Source organism: Agelaius phoeniceus, chromosome 35, assembly GCF_051311805.1.
Source record: "Agelaius phoeniceus isolate bAgePho1 chromosome 35, bAgePho1.hap1, whole genome shotgun sequence".
NCBI lineage: Eukaryota > Metazoa > Chordata > Aves > Passeriformes > Icteridae > Agelaius > Agelaius phoeniceus.
The window spans coordinates 333,892-355,028 of record NC_135299.1 but is presented as its reverse complement, the minus strand read 5'-3'; the positions used below and the strand labels follow the sequence as shown (position 1 = coordinate 355,028).

General features: G+C 61.6%; 1 protein-coding gene across 2 annotated transcripts; it reads left to right on the top strand.

Moving 5' to 3' along the window:
- Positions 1–201: 201 nt before the first annotated feature.
- Positions 202–19,262, top strand: ASIC1 (acid sensing ion channel subunit 1). 2 transcript variants are annotated; one of them, XM_077192710.1, is made up of 13 exons: positions 202–663; positions 782–851; positions 1,262–1,656; positions 2,488–2,683; positions 14,967–15,117; positions 15,598–15,725; positions 15,913–16,063; positions 16,142–16,198; positions 16,282–16,435; positions 16,521–16,612; positions 16,860–16,939; positions 17,033–17,137; positions 17,329–19,262. In XM_077192710.1, the coding sequence occupies exons 3-13, from the start codon at positions 1,292–1,294 to the stop codon at positions 17,431–17,433; spliced, it is 1,584 nt and encodes a 527-aa protein (XP_077048825.1). In that variant the 5' UTR covers positions 202–663; positions 782–851; positions 1,262–1,291; the 3' UTR covers positions 17,434–19,262. The 2 variants fall into 2 exon arrangements, with proteins under 2 accessions (XP_077048825.1, XP_077048824.1); XM_077192709.1 differs by lacking the exons at positions 202–663; positions 782–851; positions 1,262–1,656; positions 2,488–2,683 and adding an exon at positions 13,361–14,239.
- Positions 19,263–21,137: the final 1,875 nt, after the last annotated feature.

Sequence of the window (21,137 nt, the reverse complement as noted above, 5' to 3'; positions counted from 1 at the left end):
AAAGGACCAAGCCCGGGCTGTCCCAGCGCCCGCCCCGGCGCTGGGGCCAGCACGGGTGAAGCCTGGAGGGCGGGGGAGGCCGCGGCAGGGCAGAGACGGGTCAGGACTGTGGGATGGGGCCGGGGGGTCCGGCGGAGCGGGGAGCGAGGAGCCGGAGCATCCCTGGAAGGCGCGGGGGATGGGAGCGGCACACGCACACGCACACACACATTACCCACATGCACACGGCAGCAGCACCAACAGCCCCTGCCAGCGCCTGCAATCGCTGGAGCGCCGCTCCTGCGCCTCTCCCTCCTCCTCCTCCTCCTCCTCCTCCTCCTCCTCCTCCTCCTCCTCCTCCTCCTTCTCCTCCTTCTCCTCCTCCTCCTCGCTGCCCACCGGCCTGCGGCACCCCTCACCCCTCCGCGGCCTCCGGCCCCACCAGCGCTCAGACAATGACTTCATGCGGATTATGCATCTGAAGAAATCACCAGCTCCCAGATAGCCACAGGGGGAGGTATCCATGTGTTTGGCAGGGAAGCAGCCTCCTGCTCGCCTTCCTTCTCCTCCTCTTATCTCCTCGCACACGGCAGCTGCCTCCTCTCCAGCGATGGTCGCCTGCGGTCCCCCCGCGCGGCGCTGAGCGAGGGCCCGGCGCATCCCCGCTCCCACGCTTGCACCAAGGTACCAACGAGGCTATTTTTATTCCCCCCCTTCTTTTCCGGTTCACCAGCCGCTGCCGGGCTCGGTGCCTCAGCACCCTCGGTGCCTGCACATCTCCCGCTCCCTCCCGTGTTCCCAGCCCGGCTCCCTCGGCGCAGCGGCAGCACCACCAGCCCAGCTCCAGCCACGGCCGCCGGCCCTGATTCCAGGTTTGCATCCTTCATTCCTTCATCTGTTTGTCGATGCGACAGTGCCATTTGTGGGAGGTGGAGGGGGAGCGGGGCAGGTGGGAGGGGAGGGGGAGATAAGGTGATGGTGATGGGGGGGGGGGGGGTGGGCACAGCACCCCAGTCCTGCCGTGGGATGGGGAGGGCAGGGAGGTGGGAGGGGGGGAAATGCAAGAGGCTGCATTCAAATAAATGTATTTATGTATATATGTGTATATATATATATATGCATGTCTGTGTGTATATATATATATGTAGGCTTGGGGGCAAGAGCAGGGCACAGCAAAGCATCTGCCCCTGGCGGGCGCTGCCGGGCACATCCCTGCCCGGGGCCGCCGTGGGCTGGGCACCCACAGCACCCACGAGGCACCCACGGGCTCCCTTCTCGGCAGAGTGGCCACCCCGGGCTGCTGGCACTGACCATGATGGACCTGAAAGTGGACGAGGAGGAGGTGGACAGCGGGCAGCCCGTGAGCATCCAGGCCTTCGCCAGCAGCTCCACCCTGCACGGGCTCTCGCACATCTTCTCGTACGAGCGGCTCTCGCTGAAGCGCGTGGTCTGGGCACTTTGCTTCCTGGGCTCGCTGGCCCTGCTCGCCCTGGTCTGCACCAACCGCATCCAGTACTACTTCCTGTACCCCCACGTCACCAAGCTGGACGAGGTGGCAGCCACCAGGCTCACCTTCCCCGCCGTCACCTTCTGCAACCTCAACGAGTTTCGGTTCAGCCGAGTGACCAAGAACGACCTGTACCACGCCGGCGAGCTCCTGGCCTTGCTCAATAACAGGTGGGTGCTGGTGCCTTGAGGCGGCCCCAGGTAACATCTCAGTCAGTCTGGATGCAGCCGAGAGCCACCAGGTCCTGCTGATGCTCCTGGGCATGTGGCTCCCACGCTGGGCTGCCCCAGATGGCTCCAGCACACACAACTCCCATCCCCAGTGTGCAGCACATGCAGCAGGGCCTGGGCCACCTCCCTGGTTCCTGTGGGGCTGATCCTGCACACCTGGCTCCAGTGCCATGTCTGGGAGCCATCCCATGCAGCGAGGCCAGGGCTGCCAGCAGGTGAAGCCACTGACCCCAGCATGGTGCCATTCCTTGGGCTGGGGAAGCCCCTCACCTGTGGCTGTGGTGGCTCCTCGGTGCTGCCAAGCCGCTGTCAGGAGCCTGGTGCACTCCCTGCCCATGCCAATGCCAAGAGGCTTCACTGCTGTCCCCACTCCTGCCCCAGGGAGGGCTTTTCAGGCATGACAGCAGAGCTGAGACCCAGAACATTCAGTCCCTGTCCCAGCAAGGCCACCACCTCACCAGGACGCCACCAAAGGCTCAGGGCAGGTGGCTGGATGGCCTCAACCAGGGCTGGTGCTGCTGGACCAGCAGTGGGACAAGTGGGGTGGGTTTGGAAGGTGGCCACTGCCCAGCTTCTCCTCATCCATCCTTCTGCCATCTTTCATGTGCCTCTGGGCCCCTTTGTGCTGTTGGATGCTCTGGAAATGCCACGTGCAAGGTGGGGCTGTGCTGAGTCCATGCCGGGGTCGCTGCTGGGAACCCCAAGTGGCCTTTGCCAGTGGGAGCAGCCACCACAGCCAGGCCTGAGCCTCTCCCTGCTCTTTCCCCCAAGATACGAGATCCCAGACATCCAGACAGCCGATGAGAAGCAGCTGGAAATCCTGCAGGACAAGGCCAACTTCCGAAACTTCAAGCCCAAACCTTTCAACATGCTGGAGTTTTACGACCGGGCTGGCCACGACATCAGGGAGATGCTGCTGTCCTGCTTCTTCCGTGGGGAGCAGTGCACCCCCGAAGACTTCAAAGTGGTGAGTGACCTGTGGGCCCTGCCCAGTGCCACCTTTCCCCCATGCAAGGAGGGTGTTTGCCCACCTGTAGCTGCCCCTGCCTCCTCCCAGCTCGGAAGGGACCGGCAGCACCGTCACTAAGGGGGTGCCGTTGGGGTTTGAAGGCCCAGGCTGTCCCCAGGAGCACGTGTGGCTCCGTACAGCTCCGTGGGCTGCTCCCACGTGGGCACAGCTCCCCGGGATCATTCGGGCTCTGCAAAGCAGGGTTGTGCCGGGCTGGAAGCTGCCATGGTGAGGAGGCTCCAGTGGAGAAGCAGGGAGAGCACGGATGGCAGAATCCCTTGGGAACACAGGTCCCAGTGGCTCCGTGCTGCGCCCTGCCATGGAGGTTGTTCTTGTGCTGGTGGATCCAGCACACAATAAAGCCTTTATCCCCGCTCTGCCTGGCCCCATCCAGCTGGGGACGGAACAGTGCCGGCTATTCGGGGGCTGCCTAATCAATTCGGCAGCCGCGGTGGCTGCTCCCGAGCAGCTCCGGCGTGGAGCCCCTGTCCCTGCGCTCTTCGGGGTCCCCATCCTCGTCACCAGCCCAGGGGTGTCCCCCTCATGTCCCACGCTGAGCACGGCTGGGTGTGTGCAGGGCCCAGTCCCGGCGCAGTTCGGGTGATTTTAATCATCGGCATTAAATTCCCGTCATGGGCTCTTTCCACGAGCAGGTGTCTGTTGTCAGCCATGAGGCGTTTATTTGTTAAATGGAGGCACGTTGCAGCCCGGAGGGGGCTGGATCCCCTCCAGCAGGGCCGACAGCAGGGCCAGCTCCAGCCCGTGCCCGGTTCCGATGCCGGCTCCTGCCAGGGCACGGTCGCGTTTTCTGTGCCGAACCATCCTCAGGGACCTTCATCCCTGCTGCCTCCCTCCATCTCTTGGGTTCCAAATCCCTGTGTTCTGCATCCCCTTCAACCGGCAAAAGCCAAACAGGCTCGCAGCTGGTTTGTTATTCCTGCCTGGATTATTCCTTGCAAGCAGGTTGGGATGATTTAATGGATTTGATTAGAGGAAGCTGGCTCTCTGCTGCATCTCTGTTGCTCCTTGGGGTCTGGCACAGGGAGGTCTGTGTGTGGTGGGGCTGGGATGGGCTCCTGGCACTCTGTCTCAGCAGCAAATTCCTGCTGCCTTGCTGCTCCCTGCACGGGCTGAGCTGGGCTCGGTGCTGCTCTGGGCCTGGTGGCTGGGCTGGGGGTGCTTGGGGACCAGAACCGGGCTTGCACCATCAGCCCACGCTGCCCTGGTGGGACCCCACCTTCCATCACGGGGCCTGGGTCCCCTCGGCACTGTGGGAAGCCCCTTCAGTGTCCAGGGACCCTTCTGCATCCAGGGCTGGCCCCGTTCCCTCACTGATCCAGAGGGATCTGCCAGGGGCACTTTGGGAGCTGCCCAGACCCCACAGCTTGGGGCAGATGGGGACAACCAGGGGGTGATGGGGACAGCCTGGAGGTCAGTGGGGCCAGCCTGGAGGTCGGTGGGGACAGCCTGGAGGTCAGTGGGGCCAGCCAGGGGTCCCGGGGGCAGGCGGGGGTCCCGGGGGCGATGCCGATGGCCGCACAGGAGCGGCGGCAGCGCCGGGGCCCGACACGCCGCGGTGCCGCCTTATCTGTCCCCGGCAGAAGGGAGGGCTCGGGGCAGCCGCGGCGAATGCAAATGAGGGGCTGCTGGAGCCGAAATACCTGGGGTGACACGAGGCAGAGGAGGAGCCGCCTCCTGCCGGGTCCCGCTGCCGGGTGGAGGAGCAGCGGCACCAGAGCAGAGACCCCCCTGTGCTGGGGGCACCGCCCGTGTGCCCCCCAGAGCACCCACCCGGAGCCCCCAGGGGGCTGTGGGCTGGTCTCGCTGCCCAGGTCAGCTCAGAGCATCACCTGCAGCCAGGACAGGGTCCCCCAGCACAGGGGGCTCGTGCTGGGGGCTGTGGAGGAGCCCATCCTGGGATGATTTGAGCTCTTCCCACCTCCTCCTTCATCCCACATCATCACCAGCCACATCGGGGGTCCTGGCATTGTTCATCCCCCTCCATGTCCCCCCCGAGCTGTGTGCAGGGTACAGGGACACCCCAGTGGAGCTGAGCAGGCTCAGACTCATCCCAAACTGCAGAGTGAACCCTTTAAAAGGACCAGGGGGGGACAATTGGCCCACCCCAGCTCTGCCCTGGCTCCTCACAGCCCCTCCAGCAGCAGGGCAGTGTTTGGTGCCCACCAGAGCTCCCCCCTGCAGCAGCCCAGGACAGGGACAAGGATGCACAGGGAGGTGCCCTGATCTCCTTCCCAAAATCCTGGCATGACCTCAAAGCCTGGAGAGGCAAACACAAAGCTGAGGGGCGAGTCTTGACCCCCCCTCAGGACATGGCCCTGAGGGATGTGGGCTGAGGTTTCCTTGTGCCCAGGGCTGTGCCCAGAGCCCCGCACAGGGATGGGACAGGCAGGGGACAGACGTGTTTCCCTTTGCAGGAGGGGCTCGCCCTCGCTGTCGCCCCGTTTCGGGGCCACGCTCCCCGGCACCCTCATTAGCAGCACAGATCAATGTTTCACTCTTCCTGCTTCATTATTCATGAGCTGGAGTCCTCCCTCCCCTGCGGGAGCTCTCGGCCCCCCCTCGGCTCCTGCTCCTTCCTCCCCTCACCGCGAGGTTCCCCCGGGGCCTCGCACACCCACGGCAATGGCGCCTCACCCAGCAAGGGAGAGGCTCCCATCTCTGGGCTCCAAATCCCGGAGAAAAAGGAGAAATGCAGAGGATGAGCTTCCTCTCCACACCCCAGGATGGGAATTGTGGCTGCACAACCTCGGGAAGGTGCCCCGTGCTTGGGAAGCCCCTTTTGGGTGGTTGGTGCAGCCAGGGGGGCAGGAGTGGCTGTGCCCGGGGTGGCACAATGTGAATTTGCAGCTTTTCCTTCTCACACCCTGTGAACCCACCCCAGGGAGAGCCCCATCCCAAGCTCCCTGTCCTGCTCTGGGGCACGGTGGCTGAGCCCAGAGCCCTGGGCAGTGAGCATGGGACAGCCTGGATGAGCTGGAGAGGATTAAGACCTCTGGACCGTTTCCATGAGGCTCCAGGGCTGAGCTGGCACTGGGGAGAATTGAGTTTGACGTGGAGATCATGCCTCTGCCTTTTGCATTGGATTCTGCATCCTCTGCCCTGGAAACACCGGGTGCACAGAGCCAGAGCCAGGCAGGGAGCGGGAAGGGTCTGCAGCAATCCCAGCAAACCCCAACCACACTCCTCCTCTCCTCCTTCCTCCCATCTCCGGGGCACTGCAGGAGCTCCCGTGATGGAGAACAGATCCTGCTGCCCATAGCACCCCACTGCCCCTACTGGGCCTCCCCACCCTCCTTCTGACCCCACTGCGCCTTGGTGAACCCCACTAGACACTTCCAGATCCTGCTGCACCCCTCAGACTCTGCTGCACCCCAGTGTGTGCCCCTCTGCACCCCCAAAACCTCTCTGCACCCCTGGGCTCCCTGCTCGTCCCACAGCCCATCTCGAGCTCTGCTCCTGCCTCCCCAGGAGCACAGCAGCTTCTCCCCCTGACAAAAACCCGACAAAAACCCCTTGTGTGGGTCAAACCTGCCCTGCTGGTGGGCACTGGGCTGTCCTGCAGCCCCCGTGGGATCTCGGAGGGGTGGGCACAGTAGGGCAGGCTCAGGGGGGCTCAGCCGCAGGTGCTGCTGCTCCCCTGCTCCCCTTGGCTCTCAGCCCCGCGGGATCCGGGCCCCAGCCCCTGCCCCAAACGCAGCCCTGGCCCCCCGTAGCCCCCCACGGCAGTCACAAGGCTGGAGCCCCGCGGCGAGCAGAGCTCCCCCGCCGTGCAGCGTTAGTGGATAATCACGGAGCCGGAGTGAGAAGCATCTCCAACACAGCTGGAGAGACCGGGCGCGGGAATTACTGATACCCAGACATTTCCTGGAGCTTTTGACAGTTAATAAACAAACCGCATGGGTCCATCTGGCTCTGGAAAAACAACTTGGGGACAGCGTGTGGGCACCAGGCACGGCCACCGGCCCCAGACCTGGTTTGGGGCTGGTTCCCAGCAGCATTCCGAGCCCCAGCAGATCCCACCACGGTCCCCAGCGGAGCCGGTGCATTTACAAATTCTGTAAGACATTCGAGTGATTTATGCAAATCACTTTTTAAAGCGGCACACAGGCTCCTAAATAACTTATAAGCGTTGGAAACTGCTGGCACGTATCCGTTGTTTCTGGGCACTGATTCACCTCGGGCATCCCGGTGGTGTCCCCAGGGGCCCGGCTGAGCATCCTCACCTGGATCACCGGCAAACTCCGCCCAAACTCTTCCCCACATCGGCCTCTCTCCGCGGCCGACCAGCAGCAGGGTTTGACGCTCGAGGCTGCCCCGTTTACCACACGAATGAAGCAAAGCCAGCGGGACACGGGCGAGATAATCGGAGGTGACGGAGCAGAGGAGCCGCCGCGCACGGGACCGCAGCCGTTTGCTGGTGGTGACTCGGCTCTCCCGGGAAGTGCAGCGGGTTGGGAGTGCCCCAGCTCTGCTCGGCAGCTCGGAGATTTTCCCGTATCACTGTATTTTGCTCAAAGGAAATCATCCGGAAAGCAGCCGTGAGCTGTTTCGCCCTCGGGCAGGGAGCAGAGACACTCAGGCGTTGCTCCTCAGCTGCCTCCTTGTCCCAGCTTCACCCAAGCATTCCCAGACCTGCTCAGGCAGAACAGGGGAGCTCTGGGCTGTGGTTTTGCTCACCCCACACTGACACAAACGTGGATGGGACTCTCATGGGAAGCTGGCTGCTCCTCACTCTCCCTCTGCGGCAGGACAGTGACAGCACGGCCCCGGCGCCGTGGGACCAGCCCCACTGAGCCCACCACCACTGATCTTGGCCAAGATGGGGCAGAAGAGGATCAGGAACAAGAGGGATGAGAACACAGTGGCACGGTGAGAGGCCACCACGTGCCTGCACCCCACAGCCACTTCATTGGAGCTGTGAGTGGCGCATCCAGCACCTCAGAGCTCTGGGAAACGGTGGGATAAGAGGAGAAGGACCTGTGGGATCAGGGTCAGGCTCAGGCAGTGTCATTTAGTCCCTGGCTCTGCCCAGGGGCCGTGCCCAGTCCCAGCATCTCCCCCTGCACAGCAGCACTGTGCACACCCAGAGGGGTCACACACCCCCAAAGCTCTGCACACACCCAGAGGGGTCACACACACAAAAAGCCCCTTGCACGGGTGGAGATGTCACACCCCAAAGCACTTTGCACACCCAGAGGTGCCGCACACAGCTGGAGGCACCACACACACCCAGAGGTGTCGTGCCAAGAGCTCAGAGCATCTCAGCTGCACCTCTGGCCAATCCTGTTCCTCTTGTAATGCCTTTGCACATAAAGACTCATTAACAAATGAATTATTAATGATTATTAATAAGCTGTAATGGCATTTGTGGCTGCTGGAGGAGATGAGGAGGCTTTCGAGTGGTATCTGACCTCAGTGGAGGTGAGGATTTCACAGCTGAGGGCAGGGCACGTGTGTCCCAAGGGATCCAAGGCTGGAAGCACAGCCCTGGACAGCAGCAGCAGATGAGGGGTTCCAAGCTGTTCCCCTCAGCCTCCCTTTGGTGTTTCTCCCAGCCCTAGGCTGGGCAATAGCAAGGTGCTCTCTGAGGGATCCAAAGGACCTGCCCAGAACCTGCTGGTGCCATTTTCCCTCTCTCCCTGATATCAAGTGGGGAGAAGCCATGCTAGAGGGGGCAGATCCCCCGAGCCAGGAAATGAACTGGCTCATGGCCTTTTTGCCTCAGTTTAATATCTCTGGCTGTTTAGAGCCACCTGTGTTTTATCGCCTGTGGAGCTTGGCCGGGGCTCCCGAGGCAGCGCTGCAATTCCTGCTCCAGCCAGGGTTCAAGGAGCTCCTCACTGGCTCTTATTTATTTATACAGCCCTGACACTTGGATATTATAACCAATTATTTATTTTTGGAGGGGTTTTTTCTGTATAGAGTGTTTGGTGTGTTTGCATCCACGCTCTCAGCCCAAGGACGGAGCTGGGGCAGGGTGTTCCCACCCACTCTGTGATTTATCAGGGATTTTAAACCCCCACTCTCCTGGCAGGGACAGGGAGACCCTTCCAGAGGCACCACATGCCAGGGCTGTGTGACTGCTCTGCTTGGATTAGATTAGATTTGAAAAGCATGATACGTGTGGAGCCGGAGCGAGCGAGCGCAGCAAGGAAACCAGACCGGAACACCGTGGGCTTTTCCCCCCTCCAATAAAACTGCCGGCTCGGATCTGCCTGCATGAACCGGTTGAGCGATTGTGAAGGATGTCGGAAAAAATCACAACCTGCTCACGGGAGATTGGCGATCGGCAGGAAACACGGGAAGGCGCTGGGATCAGGGTCGGCGGGAATAATCCCGGATGCCGCGAATTAGCGACACCTCGGCAGCACCCTCCGCGTCCTGGTGGAGTCCTGGTGAGCCCTGCACGGCACAGAGGGACACTGCCAGCGGGGAAATCACCGGGAAGCTCTCAGCACTACAAACAGGTTCAATTATAGGAGCGTAAACAGATCCCGGGGAGGAGGATGCGGCGGCTGCGGAGCCGTCACAGCGGATCACAGCCAAGGCTCCAGGGACACGCTGGACTGCCCATGGAGCTGCGGGGGGGGCCCGGCTGAGCCCCCCTAAACCCCGGGCCAGCGTGGCTGCAGGTGGCCTCAGTGCTCAGGGCAGCAGCACCGGCACCCGGCAGGGCTGGCTGGGAAGAGCTTGCCCAGGAAAGCTTTGAAAGATTAATAGAGTTTAAATGGAAGCGTTTGGAGAGGAGATAAGGCTCATCTGATATGAAATCATATGGAACAACGGGATCCAGGGAGGCCCTGGCTCTATAATGAAGTCCACTTAGCACATTACTCACCATAATGTGCTTTTTATTAAAGTCCTGTGCTGCAGGTGCTGAGTCTGCAGCTGGGAACACGGGGCTGGAATGGCACAGGCACCTGGAGTACCGGACCCCGCCACCAGAAGCAGTCGGGATATGGTGTGAAAAAGGCACCTGCGGCTTCCCGTTTCCCATCCCGTTGGATCCAGGGGGCGACTCTGGCATCGCCCAGCGCCGCGGCATCAGCGGGGCCCGCGGCTGGGGCTGGTGGGCCTGCAGGGACGGGGTGGAGAGGAGGCGGAGGTGGGGAATAATACAGAGGAAAAACTCCTTTTTAATCATCAATTTTTCTGCATTAGAATGTGACATGCTAATCCACTGTGAAGCGTCTAATCTGGGGGATAAAGGGCCGGATAACACAAGCTGCGCCCGGCTTGGCTGGCGGAGCAAGCCGAGGCAAGGTGGCAGCATCTGATAAGGGGTGCAGGATTAGTCCCGGCGCAGATCCCGCCTGCCCGGGCAATCCCACCTTGCTTGGCTGCCTCTGCTCTGTCTCTGGCCGGGGTCAGGGAGGGATCTGCAGCCCTGGAGCCGTCCCAGAGCGGCTCATCCCGCCCGGAGCAGCGGTGGCAGCGCTGCCGGTGCCTCCACCACCATCTTGGCAGCTCCGGGAGCTGCAAAGCACATCCCTGGGCCAAGACACGTGGAAAACCTCATTTTTCTGCCTTTGGATTCACACACCCGGGTGCGTGGTGGGAGCAGGACAACCCAGCCGTGGGGTCTCCGTCTGCCCCAAATGTCCACACCCACGCGCTGCTTTGGCTGCCTCATCCCACCCCTCATCCCATCCCTTCCTCGCAGCCAGCTCCGACCTGCGGGCACCCCCAGGGATGACGTGGGCAGCTCAGCCCCAGCTCAGCCAGTCCTTGGCAGGGACGGGCAGTGCCCGTCACAAAACCGAGCGGGTCCAGCTCCCGGGGCGTTTTCGGCGACAGCCTCCCCGGGGCTCGGAGACCTGGGATAACAGAGCTTGCAATGTTGTTTTCTCCTCGCCTCCTCGGGGATTGGTTTATCTCTATGAATAACTCCATCCCGGCTTTGATCTCCTCTGCCATTAAAGCGTGACAGGCTGTGAAATGTGCTGTTGCTGCCGTCAAATCCCGCTCCCGCTTCCCCCCCCGCCGCCTCCGTGCTCCCCCGCTCCGGGAAACCTCCTTTCCCAGGCCCGTGAGGAGCCGCAGAGCCGCGAGCGGGGCCGAACCGCCCCGGGACAGTGGCCAAACACGGTGCTGGAGGCAGGAAAAACCCATCTCCTCCTCCCATCCCGCAGCTCTCACTGGGGCGGGGAGGAGGGCACGGAGCATTCCCGGTCCCAGCGCCGGCTCGGGTGTGGCGGCATCACCCCAGCACCCGCCACGGGGGCTGATGTCACGGCTAATTATAGCATCCCCCGTCCCTCGCCCCCGCCAAAGATTTACCTGAGAAAGGGTAAAAATAACTCCCGGCGAGGGAGGAGCTGGAACGAGCCCAAGGACTCCTCCAGCATCTCCAAAACTTGCACAAACCAGGACGGCACCCCCCTGCCTGCAACACACGGCCGCACTTTGTCCCCAGTCTGGGGGTCAGGACGCGCTCCCCTTGGCTGGTGCCGCCGTGCCCCAGGCTGCGGCCGTCCCCGGTCACCTTCACCCGGCTCGGGTGTCGGCGCTGGGACAGGTGGCGGTAACCGGAGCCGGGCCCTGCTGCTGGGCTCCAGCCCCGGCGCACCCCGCGAGCTGTTTAAGCCGAGCGAAGCAGGTTAATGGCCCCAGTCGATGATGGAATGTTTTCATTACAGCATCTTTCTCTCTCTCTCTCTCTCTCTCCCTGCTGCAATCGCTCCCAAGAAGACACATTAAACCTCCCCGCGCCGAGGGAGCGGATCCGCCCCTCGCTCGCACCACCAGGGACAGCCCGCTGGCCCCGGGCAGCACGGCTCAGCTGTCCGAGCCCTGAGGGGCTAAACACCCCCCTCAGCCTGCAATCCCTTCATTCTGCTTCCCTTCTCCTCTCGCCCCAACAGCCATGGCGCAGGAACCCAGTGCCAGAGCTGGGAGCAGCAGAAATCCCAGCCCAACCCTGGACAGCTCCTACCTGTCCCGAGCATCCTCCGTGCCAGCCTGTGTGGGATCAGCCCAGTGTGTTCCCAGCCTGCTCCCACAGGGCTGGAGCAGCCCAGCTCTTCCAAACCCCTGCCCTGAGCAGCCCTGATGCTGTTACAGCCCTGCCCTGCGGCTGCAGCTCATCCCCAACACAGACACGGGGCACCTGTGACCTGGCCCCCGTGTCCTGGTGGCTCCCAGCCACCCAATTCACCTTCCTGACTCTCTTTTCTAGGCAAAGTTTTCATCTCACATTCTCTGGGATGCTCCCAAAAGGTTTAACCTTGATCTTGGTCTGATGAAATTTCATCCCGTGGCTCTGGCGCTCGTCCCCAAGGTCATCCATTCTTTCTCCCAGGTCCCCAAGTGGCATCTGCCAGTGTTCCTCTTACACAAGGGCCCTATTGAAGGGAATATTGAGCTTGGGAAGCCCCAGGATGGGACACCCCAGTGTCACATCATGGATCACTGCCCCTGGCAGGGATCCCCAGTGCCTGTTCCACCAGCATCACCTGCCCAGGAATCTCTGATAACTGTGCTGGTGTCAGATCAGATTTTTACTGACTTCCTGACTGATTTGTTCTCCCAGTTTGTGGTGTCCATGTGTGCCAGGATGTGCTCAGGGGCCAGGAACCCCGCAGGGTGCACAGGGAAGGAGCCACAGCAGCTGAACTGAGGGCTTGGGGTGAGCTTCTCCACCCAGGCACCAGCCCAAAGCTCCCATCCAGCCTCTGCACATCCAAGTGCTGCCGGATTTAGATTCTCCCCCGGTGCCGGGATGGGGCTGGAGATTGCTCTGTGGTCTCTGGATGCTTTTATGAAGTGCTGAGTACAGGAAAACAGCAAACCACGAGAAGGGGCTGCGCTGCTGCAGGGAGGAGACACCCATGCTCCCGGCATCTCCATCCTAGCATCCTGCACCAGAGCTGCTCCCTGGGACCCTCAGCCCAGCTGTTTCAGCAGCACATGGCCTGGAGCCATTCCTTGAAGGAAGAGGGGCCTCCCTGTGCCCCACTGGAATCCAAAGCATGAGGTGACGTGCCCAGCACTGACGGGGCTCTGCAGAAGGACTCGTTGCCTGGAAAGCACCCAAATCCTGCCAAGACCAGCCCTGCTCAGAGGAGGACAGACCTCACACCACTGGGAATGTTGGATTTGCCAGATTCTCACGTGCACGCGCCAGTGCCCTGCAGCACAGGGGGAAGAGCCTGCAGGGATGGGCACTGCCAGGGCAGGAGGAGCATCGTAGGAGCCTGAGAACAGCACAGCATCCTTCCCCCCACCTGGACCACCAGTGAACCAGCACAGTGTCACGGGCATTTTGGGAAAACCTCTGGCTCCAGCTGGCCTGGGGATGAGCGCAGAGAGCCTGGCATACGGCGGCTCTGGAGGCAGCCGGGGACCCAGCAGGGAGGGCTGGGCCTGGCTGGAGCAGCCGCTCGGGCTGCCAGGGCTGGAGCACGCCAGGATGGAGGGCACGGCGTGGGGACACAGCACTGGGTACCTGCACACACTGCGTGCCCCCAGCCTGGCAGCCCCTCGGCCCCCAGGCGGCCCCGGGAGCTCCCGCGGCGCCTCTGGAGGCGGTGATGTCTCTGCTCTGTCCTGGCAGCCGGAGCCGGCCGGTCCCAGGGGGCCCGGGGAGCCCGCGGAACCGCCCCTCGCTCCTCCTCCCCTCCTGCTCCTGATATACCCTCCTGGCTCCGAGCATCCCTCTGCTCCTCTCCCTCACTCCCGCCCGTCTCACTCCTTTTCCCTTCTCCATTTCTCCTCGCTGAACTTGCCCCTTCCTCCTCCCCTGCTCTCCCCTGCCCCTCTCTACTGAGGAGCTGACTGAAGACCCCCAGGCTGGGGCAGGGCACGGGCCAAGACCCCCGTACCAGAGCCAGGACCTCCACACTACAACTGGGACCCCCAGGCTGGGCCATGCCTCTCCAGATATTCTGCACCATCTCCTTCTCCAGTGAGGAAGCACCAGAAGATGCTGCAGCCACCGAGAAGGAAGAAGATGAAGCAGACGAGTTCCTGTATGGGCAGGAGGAGGATGAAGAGGACGAGGAGGACGCAGGGGCAACCACAGACTTCGTGGCCTTTGCCAGCAGCTGCACCCTGCACGGGCTGAGCCACATCTTCGTGGAAGGCAGCCTGGGCGCCCGGCAGGCGCTGTGGGCGCTGGCCTTCCTCCTCTCCCTCTCCGTCTTCCTCTACCAGGTGGCCGACCGCATCGCCTACTACCTGGAGTACCACCACGTCACGCTGCTCAGCGAGGAGGACAGCCCCGAGATGACCTTCCCCGCCGTCACCTTCTGCAACATCAACCGTGTGCGGCTCTCGCAGCTCAGCCATGAGGACCTGCTCTACGTGGCCCCTCTGGTGGACTACGAGCCTGGGATGGAGCTGGGCTTCACCCCGGCCCCGCCGGGACCCTGGGAGGAGGACGAGCCCCTAAATTTGTACGGGTTTTTTAACCGCACTTGCCACCAGCTGGAGGACATGCTGCTGAGCTGCAGCTACCGCGGCCAGCGCTGCGGCCCCGGGGACTTTGCGCCGGTGAGTAGCCCCAGGGTGGCCCGGCACAGGGAGCAGCTCCGGAGCTGCTCGGTGTCGGATCAGGCAGGCCAGGTGATGGTGCCCTTGCAGCTTGCTCTGGGGACTGGCTGATATTTCAGCTCCATCTGCCAGAGCTGGGGACGGCCCCGGCTGTGGAGCTCTCTGGTGGGACATGGAGCGTATCTCCGGGGCTGTGCTTGTTGAGGAGGTGCCTGGCACCTCCATCCTGGTGCCATCAGGGCTTGTGGGGCACCATGTGGTGTGAGCCCACTGCCCTCACATGCCCCTGGCCCAGGCTGGCAGCAGCTCCATGGTTTTGGGGCCGTGCCGGCTGCCAGAGGCAAGAGCTGGAACAGCTGAGGAGGGATGGGGGGTCCAGGATTCCATCCAGCCCTGTCCTCTGCAGGGATGGAGGAGGGCTTGGAGGAGGCGCTGGTGCAGGCATCAGGCTGAGTGCCACCACCTTGGGGAGCCACAGTTGCCGTGGGCTCTCTGGGGCTGTAATCTGCAGCGTCTCCTCTGAGTCCATCCCTGTGGGAACATCTCCTCCTCTACCAGGGCCAGGATGGGCAGTTCCCGCACTGAGAGATCCTGTGGGTCAGGAGCCCAGGTCGGACCATGCCCAGGCTGGGATGGCTGAGTTTTGGGGCTGGGGACGCTCTCCTGGCTCCGTGCTGTGGCTGCACACAGAAGGGCCTCAGCCTCAGCCCTGTGTCCTCTCCCGCAGGTCTTCACCCGCTATGGGAAGTGCTACACCTTCAATGCAGGCCAGGACGGGAAGCCTCGGCTCATCACCATGAAGGGGGGCACTGGCAACGGCCTGGAGATCATGTTGGACATCCAGCAGGACGAGTACCTGCCAGTGTGGGGGGAAACAGGTAACCCACTGCCCCAGCAGGCCCACTCAGCCACCAGCAGCTCCTGGGGTGCTGCCCAGCCCCTACTCACCTCCCCAGCCCCTTCCCACCTCCCCAGACCACAGATCCACATCCCTGAGGCTCCCTTCTCTTCCCTCCTTCCATTTCTCATCACTTCTGCTCTTTTCTCTCCCTTTTCCTCCTTGTCTTTGCTCTTTGCCATGGCAACTCCCCATCGTTTAGACACGCAGCCATCACTTGTTTATAAATAGAGTCAAATACTTTCCCTGCCACGCTCCTGGGTGTGGAGCAGGGGGGTCGGGGTGGGGGGACAAGGACATGGTGCAGCAAACAGATGGACAGATAGATGGACACATGGATGAATGACTTGGCCCAGGGGAAGTGTGGGAGGCAGAAGTTGTGGTCCCTCTCCCAGCAGGCTCAGCACAGCCCCTCGGAGCAGGGACAGTGCTGTGCTCACCCCACTTCTCTCTGCCACAGATGAGACCTCGTTCGAAGCCGGGATCAAGGTGCAGATCCACAGCCAGGACGAGCCCCCTCTGATCGACCAGCTGGGCTTCGGGGTGGCTCCCGGCTTCCAGACCTTTGTGTCCTGCCAGGAGCAGCGGGTAGGAACTGGGCAGGTGTGGGATGTCCCCTCCCACCCTGTGCTGTGGGAGCAGAGCCTCCTCGCTGTGTCCCTGTCCCCACGCTGGATGGAGGGGAGGCCCTGTCCTGGGGCCCAGTGCCACGAGGGTGTCTGTCCCTGAACTGCAGGGGGTTCTCTCCTCACTGCCGGCTTCTCTCCCCTCCCAGCTCATCTACCTGCCGCCTCCCTGGGGCGACTGCAAGGCCGTGGCGGGCGACTCGGAGTTCTACGACACCTACAGCATCACGGCGTGCCGCATCGACTGCGAGACCCGCTACCTGGTGGAGAACTGCAACTGCCGCATGGTGCACATGCCAGGTGAGCCCCGTGCCCGCCCAGCCCGGCCCTGCCCTCCGCTGTGCTCCTACCTGGAACACCTGCTCTGTGTCTCCCCAGGCGATGCCCCTTACTGCACCCCGGAGCAGTACAAGGAGTGCGCGGACCCGGCCTTAGGTGAGGCTGCCCGGCCCCGGGGGTGGGACGGAGCTGCGCCCTTGGGTTTCTCCATCTCGCCATGCCCCTCTCTCCCTGCACAGATTTCCTGGTGGAGAAGGACAATGAGTACTGCATCTGTGAGATGCCCTGCAACATGACCCGCTACGGCAAAGAGCTCTCCATGGTCAAGATCCCCAGCAAGGCCTCGGCCAAGTACCTGGCCAAGAAGTACAACAAGTCAGAGCAGTACATCGGGTAAGGTGCCACAGACACGGCAGTGCAGCAGGGTCCGGTCCCTCCATCCCAAACCTCAGCCTGATGCCACTTCTGTCCTGCACAGGGAGAACATCCTGGTGCTGGATATCTTCTTTGAAGCCCTCAACTACGAGACGATTGAGCAGAAGAAGGCGTACGAGGTGGCAGGATTGCTGGGTGAGTCTTGGTGGCTCTGGGGAGCCCTGTGACAGTCCCCAGCCAGAGTCCCCCAGAGAGGTGGCCTCGTGCTGGCCCTGTCACCATGGCCTGTTCCCAAGGCACCAGGAACAGCTGAGAGCACAGATGTGGAGCAGGGCACCTCAGGCACCAGTCACAGTGGTGACAAGTTCTGCCCCTTTCTCTGCTCCCTCTGCCACCCAGCTCTGGACTGAGGCCACCCTGGTGGTTTCCCTCTCCTCTGCAGGTGACATTGGAGGGCAGATGGGGCTGTTCATTGGGGCCAGCATCCTCACAGTGCTGGAGCTGTTTGACTACGCCTATGAGGTGAGTGTCTCCTCCATCCCAAGGCTGTGCCCGTGTGGGACGTGGGGAAGGGCCACCCCTGAGCCCCACGGGGGTGACACGTGGCTCTGGCAGGTGATAAAGCACCGGCTGTGCCGGCGGGGCAAGTGCCGCAAGAACCACAAGAGGAACAACACAGACAAGGGCGTCGCGCTGAGCATGGACGACGTGAAGCGCCACGTGAGTGTGGGGCACAGCAGGGTCCCCTCTGCCTGTCCCCTCCTGCAGCTCGGGGGTGGGGAGTCACCGTTTTGGGGAGCCCCTGGGAAAGGAGCAGAAGGCCTGGGCAGAGATGCTGTGGGGGGATGGCACTGGGTCTCTGCAAGAACCTGGATGAAAGCAGCGGCCCCAAAATCCCGTTTATCCTGCAGAATCCCTGTGAAAGCATACGGGGGCACCCAGCAGGCATGACGTACGCAGCCAACATCCTACCTCACCACCCGGCCCGGGGCACCTTTGAGGACTTCACCTGCTAACCGACGTCTGGATGTACAACCTGAGCTACCAAAGCCCTGCGAGAGCTGCCCTTCTCCCTGCCAGCGCCAGCGGAGAGACACATCTAGGGGGCCTTTGCTCCTCGGCACGGTGGGACACGGACAAGAGCGACGGCCTCGGATTTCGGGGCGGGCAGTGGGGTCGGGCAACGCCAGACCCTGGCGCAGCCCCCGCGGCAGCTGCTCTGAGCCTGCCCTGCTCCTTCAGAGACTCCAGGATGCTCCAGCCCGGCCGTCCCGCGGAGCGGGAGCGACACGCACAGTGGGCCAGGGCACGGGCCTGCCCCGGCTCCCCCTTGGCTCCCCTCAGCCTTTTTAACTAAAACCCAGAAGCCAAGAAGAAGCAGCCGTTCGGCCGCAGTCTCCATCCACAGCCCTGTCCGTCTGTCCTCCATCGTCTCCATGCTCATCCTACTCTAACGCCTTGGCCGCGCCTGCTGGGCCCCCTGTGCCTGCTGGGGGGCTCATCGGGGAGCCCCTGGCGTGCCCGGCACAGGGCAGCAGCCTGGGAATCCCTGGAGAGCCCCTCTGTCCCCCGGGACCTCAGCCCGGGCGCTCCCAGCACGAAGACGCAGCAGCTCCACCTGCCCAGAACGTCTCCCTTGGCCCTGCCCCGGGAGCAGCCCCTGGAGCACCGGAGGGGGCTCAGCTGGGAGGTGCCACCTGGGCCCTGAGGACACCGGGCACCGTCCCTCCCTGCCTGCCCCTCCTGGGCTCTGGGCAGCCTGGCCAGTTCCAGCACTGCCCCGCGGTCCCTCCTGCCCACAGGGAACCCTGTGGCCCCAAACCCGGCCATCCTCGGGGAGAAGGGCACAAGGAAACTCCTGGTCCCATCTGTCCCCAGCTGGGGACACCCTCTTGGCACCACCGTGGCTGGGCAGGCACCAGAGCCCCAACCCCTTGGGGTTCACAGGGGGCTCTGGGGCTCCAGCCCCGCTGTGCCCCAAAAGCTGCTGCCCCGGGGGTTTGGGGTGTTTGTGGGTTCCCAGAACCTCTGCTGCCCCTCCCTGGCACAGCCCTGTCCTGGCTGGGGTCTGTGGCCACTGGGTCAGTGCCCCCCAGGCCTGTCAGAGTCCACCAGTCCCCTCTGGGGTCCCTGTCTGGCCCCCCCAGCCCGTCTCCTAGCCCCCAGGCCAGAGCTCTCCCCGGGCCCAAGTGCTACTTATCTTTAAGAGCTTTTGCAATAAGTCTTTTTAGTAATTTTTTTTTTCTAAACTGCAGTTTTGTTTTTTATTCTTGTCATTTTTATTCTTATTATTTGCTTCCTGACCAAAATTAGGAACTGGGGGTCAGTCCTTTGTATCCAGCGATCACCCAAAGACGACGGGTCGGCCACATCCATAAATTTTCTTATGGATTTCTCCTAATGTTTCATCACATTTCATTTATTTATTTTCTTTCTTTCTCTTTCCCATTCAAGCTTTTAAAGATGGGGCTGGGATTTGACCTTGAGGCTCACCTGTGGAAGAAAACGCTTTTTTGTTATGTCATCGGCATTTTATATTTCTTATATATAATATATATGACTATATATATATGTGTACATATATATATATATATATCTATATGCATCATGCCAGTGTAGATACCCATCCAGTAGCATTTAGGCCTTGTTCTTGTGCCATTTTTTTTCTGTTACTGATCTCTGAATGCCTTCAAGTGTATAAAGTGTGGAATTCTCTCCGGTATCTGTACTATGTACACACATTTTCATAGGAAGCACAATAAGATGACAGATGCATTGTACATCAATACCTGCTACTCTTAACAACGATGATATAAAGAATGATATAAATGATATAACTCCCCCACGCCGAGCCTTTCTCTCTTGCTGAGCTGCTGGAAATGCTCCCCTGAGGAGCCAGGTGGGGACAGCCTCATCCCGGGATGGAGCCAAAAGGGAAGGGGGGAAAAAAGGGAAAGGGAAGGGGAGGAAAAAGCTTTGGGCCAGATTTCCAGAGCAGAGCAAAGCAGAGTGTGCCCTGGGTCAGAGCTGAGGCTGAGCTGAGCCTCCCTTTCCTGGGAGCTCTGGTGCCTCACCCAGCTCCAGCCTCGCTGCCTTCCCAAGGAGCTCCTCCCAAGGGACACAGAGCTGGAGGAGGGAGGTGATTCCTGCTCTCGAGCAGGGAAAGGAGAATTAACACTCACAGAGCTCTTAATCCCTGACAGCTCCAGCACCTCCATGGTTTGGGACCCACCTGAGGTCCAACAGGAGTCACCAGGTGGAATTTCACCCTGGGAGCACAACCCAAATACAACACACACCTTCCGTCCTAAAAATTTCCAGCTACAAAGAGCAATAGTAACAACAGAGCAGATCCAACAGTGGGCATCCAAAAAAAGCCCTCAGGACTCCATGGAGACCGAAGAATAGGGAGTGGGAGTGGGCAGGGAAGGCTGAAATGCCAACGCACACCCACACCCACCCTCCCCCCGGTCCCTTGGCTCCGACCGTGTCCCCTGGCTCCTGGAAATGGCAGAAATGCAGTTCTGCATCTCAACGAGAGCACTCTCACCCCGCTCTGGCGCTTCCCGGCCGGAGCTGGAGCTGCAAAGGCCAGGGGGTGGGATTGGAAGGCGAACGGGGCCAGGAGGGCGTTAATGAACCCGGTTAATCACAGCCCAGCCGTGCCCGCTCCCTCCCTGCGGCACCGCCGGCTCCGGGAGCCGTAATCCCCGCGGGAGCTGCTGGCCGTGCTGCGAGCAGCTCACCCCGTCCATCTGTCACGGCTCGGCTCCGAGGGCTCCAGAGGGCTCGGGGGAGGTGTCTGAGCCCCAGGGCAGCACAGCTCTGCAGTTCCCCTGGAACGCAGCAGGTACCGCCGGGATGGGCAGCAAACGCTGCTCCTTGCAGGCACAAGCCTCCACCGTGTCCATCAGAGCATCGTGGGACAGTAGGAGCGGGCTGGGAACATCGGCCTGCTGGGGATGCAGGGCTTCAGGCCGTTTGGGGTCTGGGGACCCGCAATCTGTTCAGGATCTGAAGCTGTTTCGGATCCAGGCAGTCTCACCCTGACCAGGATCCAGGGAGCTTCAGCGTAATTGAGATCTGGGGACCTTCAGCCCGTTCAGGATCCACAGAGCCTCAGCCCATGGAGACATCCATCCCACTCAGGCTCTGTGGAGATCCCGAGATTCCACCACCTCCCCTCGTGGGCCAGAATTCCCAGTCCCCCCTCGCTGGCTGCCGGGGCAACAGGAGCTGAGGGACAATGCCAGAGCCCGGGTGCTGCTGTCCTGCTGTCCTGCACCAGAGCCAGGCTGGCTGGGCACCAAAGTTTCCATGGAGCCACCAGCAGGTGCAGGGGAGGCATTTCCAAAGCTGTTCCACCAAACCCTCGGGGCAGGAGAAAGGAGGAAGAGCACAATGAGGTCACCCTGAGCCTCTCCAGGCTGAACCATCCCAATTCTCCCAGCCTTTCCTCCCAGTTCAGCTGCTCCATCCCTCGGATCATGCTGGTGCCTCCTCCTGACTCGCTCCAGCAGCTCCACGTCCTCCCTGTGCTGGGACCCCCAGGCTGCAGGCAGCGCTCATCAGATGATCATCATTAATTTTTTAATTAATACTCGTGGTGTGACTGCGCACTTGGCTTTTTCCATGGATTAATGCTGACTGGGTTTGTGTCCCTTTTCTCTCTGAGCACAGGAAACTGCTTCAGGGAGAAGGAACTTAATGTTAATACTTG